Source organism: Suricata suricatta, chromosome 2 (genome assembly GCF_006229205.1).
Source record: "Suricata suricatta isolate VVHF042 chromosome 2, meerkat_22Aug2017_6uvM2_HiC, whole genome shotgun sequence".
Taxonomy (NCBI): Eukaryota; Metazoa; Chordata; class Mammalia; order Carnivora; family Herpestidae; genus Suricata; species Suricata suricatta.
In genome coordinates, this window is record NC_043701.1 from 41,066,651 (window position 1) to 41,070,626 (window position 3,976).

At 38.7% G+C, this 3,976-nt stretch overlaps 1 protein-coding gene across 2 annotated transcripts in view; it reads left to right on the plus strand.

Annotated features, from left to right (window-relative positions):
- The window catches only part of HERPUD2 (HERPUD family member 2), a 26,368-nt gene that overhangs the window by 16,261 nt on the left and 6,131 nt on the right, over positions 1-3,976 (plus strand). For both annotated transcript variants that reach the window (XM_029925161.1, XM_029925152.1), the window contains one exon: positions 1,390-1,544. In XM_029925161.1, coding sequence (XP_029781021.1) covers positions 1,390-1,544 — 155 coding nt within the window. The remainder of the gene's footprint in view (positions 1-1,389; positions 1,545-3,976) is intronic.

Genomic DNA, 3,976 nt, shown 5'->3' on the forward strand with positions numbered 1-3,976 from the left:
CCCACCAATTTGGCTAAGGTTAGTAAGAATTATGAAGGCAGATTGCACTTATATGCCCAAGGATCCTGATTCTTACTTTTGTAAACCAGGCAGCACCAGATATTAGAAACCCTAAAGGAGACCCTCACCAAATTAACCATGGAGACTGGCGGAAATTGGGTAAACTCTCCTTCCCTTTGCCCTTTACAGGGTAAGAAATTCCCCTTACACCAAGGAGGACTATGCCAGGCTTTAGGGGTATAATGGTAACTCAGCTGACCCAGGATTGGGTCAGTTACAAGACAGGGGGGAATGTAAGGACAATAGATTGGAGGCTTGGAGACAATAGACGGGCACACATTGCCCAAGGCAAGAGGGGCCACCCTTGTAATACCTTTAACATTCCTAAGGGTAGGCCTAAGGCTAGTTACACCCTATGTGAGGGTCCTGGGTCCTGGGTCTACTCTGTGATTGGTTAACACTCTAAATGTTGTAATTGGATAATAATAACAGGATCACTGTACCTATGTCACAATTTCCTGTAACTCCCCCTTCCCAAACTCATAAAAGCCCTTGCCCCCCCCTTTGTTCCGGGCTCTCAGGACAGATCCACTGCGCTGGTAAAGTCTGTGAGCCCAAGTTTAGGCCCTGGGAGCCTAAACCCGTAATAAAGCCCATTGCTTTTGCATGCGTGGAAAAAAAAAATGAGTATCTTCTGATGCTGGTCTATTTAATTAACAATCTTGACAAAAAGGAAGCCTTTACCAGTCTATGTCCCTAAGACTCAGATACTCTAGTAAGATATTTGGTGTCTGTTTTATGTGGCATAACCTTTTAAGGAAAGCTTTGTTAGTTTTGTAAAAAGACCAATGTCTTTGGGACCTTTTACATGGGAGGACTTAGAAAGGTAGTCATAAAAAAAGACATTCAGTAGGAAGGCAGTACAGGTAAAGTACAATTTTAATGAACTTGGAAGGATGTTAATATTATATTGTCTCCAGCTGTTTGAAGTGGGAGAACTATAATTTATGTCAAATGTAATTGTGTTTTAAATTTACATAAAACTTGCGACATACTTTTCAAACAACAATAAATTTGGGTCATCTTCAAACTTTTTTTTTTAAAGTTAATGAATCTGAGATAATAACATCATCAGAACATGAGAGTTTTAAAATCTTAATTGGTATCTTGTTCCTTCTTTAAAAAAACATATTTATTGATTTTTTGAACTCTTCATCTCATCAGAAATAAAGTATCAACCTATCATGGCTACATGATACAAGTCAGTATATTTCTAAAATTCACTTTTTGCAGAGGGATTTCATAAATACATTTTTAGCTATGTGTCTTGAATCTGATGACTGCAATGAATTAAGTCTCCTTGGAAAAATAATTACATTTTTGTTGTAGAATTCAGATCAGTCAGGATCAACAACTCCATCATCCAGTCAAGAAACCTTGTCTTTATCTGCCAGTTCTTCCTCAGAAGGATTGAGGCAACGAACCCTTCCACAAGCACAGACCGACCGAGCACAGACTCAGCAGTTCCCATACGTGATGCAAGGGTGAGTGAAATCGTAGCGGTGGGCCTCTTAAAAATCTGACTCCTGACTTTCCTGGCAGCCCTTCTGCAATAATCAAAGTATGCTGGAAATGTATTCATAGTCTTCCTTACACATTTTGAGAATTAGAGAGTTAAATAGAGCAGCACTTTTGAAAGCTGGCAATACGTCAGAATCACCTAGGGCACTGCTTTTCAGACTTTAATGTTTGTGCTGGTCACCTGGGGATCCTGTTAAGCTGCAGGTCTATGGGCCTGAGAGTCTGTAGTTCCCACAAGCTCCCAGGTGATATTGATGCTTCTGATGCTTTGAATAGCAAGGATCTAGGTAACTAAAATAGTTTCTTTTTTTAGCCCAGTGTCACTATAGGTCTACTCAAATTAGCCTTCTGGGAAACAGATGGGTGAGTGAGGGTGTTCTTGGAAGAGTACAAGGCCCAGTCATCTGTTTTTAAAAAGGTGTTCCTGATCAGCTACGCTTGCTAACAACTGAGGTAGGATAAAACTGTGATGTGGTAATAAAGATATGCTAACCATTGTAGGTCATCTAGAGGTTTGTTAGAGTTTAGAGGCTTGCTGTGGCTGCCTTACATTTAGCAATTACAGCAGGCCGCTTGGATTAGGCAGTCCTGGAGGGAAATGCGGCGGACGGCCACAGCATATCCTCAGACAGCTCTAAGAGTAGGATCTGGAGAGTGTGGTTTAGGCCTGGCTCATATAGGAAAGCAGGGTACGTTACTGGGGTGCTGTTGAAGTCCAGGGGACGTGAGTAATAGGCATTGGGAAGGTTTTGTGCTGCACACCATGCTATGGGACTGCAGTGTGGCAGCACCCCAGATCCACGATCAAGAAGCTAGAAATGAGATGACTGGGACCTCAGAGTGGAAGCATAAAGACCTAACTGAGGGGTGCCTGTCACTTAGAACTTTAGACTTACTTCAATTCTTTCTTTTATAGTGAATTACATTTGATATAAAACATTATATAAACAACGTGTATAGCAAAACCTAATTCTTAATGTTGAAAATCAAAGCTGAATATGTAACAAGACATGAGAAAACTCATTGTCTCACATTTCTTTTGAATGTGAAGCTTTTTCTCTAGAAGTAAGTGTTTAGATAAAGTGAATTGTATGAAGCTATTTTGTTTTAGAAAATGATTACTGCAAAACAAAACTTAGTTATCTGTAAGAAGCAATGTTCTCAGGGTTTGCGTTACAGAATGGTAGCTTAGAATATTTTCTATCTTATGACAGTAATTCATTTCCTGTCTTTTTTTTGCAGAGTAAGACAGTTTCAGTTCCTCTCAATATATCCAGTGATTTTGTTTATTTTATTTGATGGTACTAATGGAAAGTGAGAATATTATGCATATAATAAATCTGGAAGAATATATGATGACATGTTAATAAAAGTTCTCTCTGGATAATACGATTAAAAAAATTTTTTTAATGTTTGTTTTTGAGAGAGAGAGACAGAGAGACAGGGCACGAGCTGGGGAGGGGCTGAGAGAGGGAGACCCAGAATACCGAGCAGGCTCCAGGTTCTGAGCTATCAGCACAGAGCCTGACATGGGGCTTGAACTCATGAACTGTAAGATCATGACCTGAGCCAAAGTCGGATGCTCAACCAACTGACTGAGCTACCCAGGCGCCCCTGGATAAGATTTTTAACTCTATCTCATACAGTGAATGTATTTTGTAATAAACAAAACAAAGCTTATAAGGTTGTAGGTCCTTAGAATAAAACCATAGATATCGTGGGTAACGATTAATTTTTCTAAACTAGGTTGTTGAGGAAATCAACATGAGACTAAAGCATTCAGCTCTTAGCAATGTATTAAGCAGATTAGCAAAATCAGAAATATTGTGGGGTTTTTTTTTTTGCCAAATATAAGTATTAAAATGAACAATAAAACTTTAAAGATGGTAACAGCTTTATTTAGGAAATCTCCTATTAGATGAGTAATGTTGGGTTTTAAATCAGGAAGGCAATAGAGCTTAGTGCTCCAGAGTCTGGGGCCAGCCTGCCGTGGTTTGAATCTATCTACTGACTGGCTCGGCCAAGTCTTTTCCCTGCTGTGCTTTAGTTTGCTCATCTGGAGAAAAGAGTTACTTGTCATACAGGATTTCATGCAGGGTTAAAAAGTTCTTGTATGCGAAGTTTTTGAGATGTGTTAACAGTTACGTATACCTTCATTCATATTTGTTGTAGACACATTCAGCAAACAGATTTGAATGAATGAATGCCTGTGCTGGGTGCTGGAAAATAAATATATTTGGGAAGAGCACTTTGTGATATACAAAGCAATTTATTGTAAGTTTAGTAAATAGGTTATTCAGTTCAATAACAAATATAATTTAACTTAATCTCATAGTTGTAATTTTTTACTAATGAAGACTTTAAATCTATCTTTAAGTAGATTTTTGTCTAACAT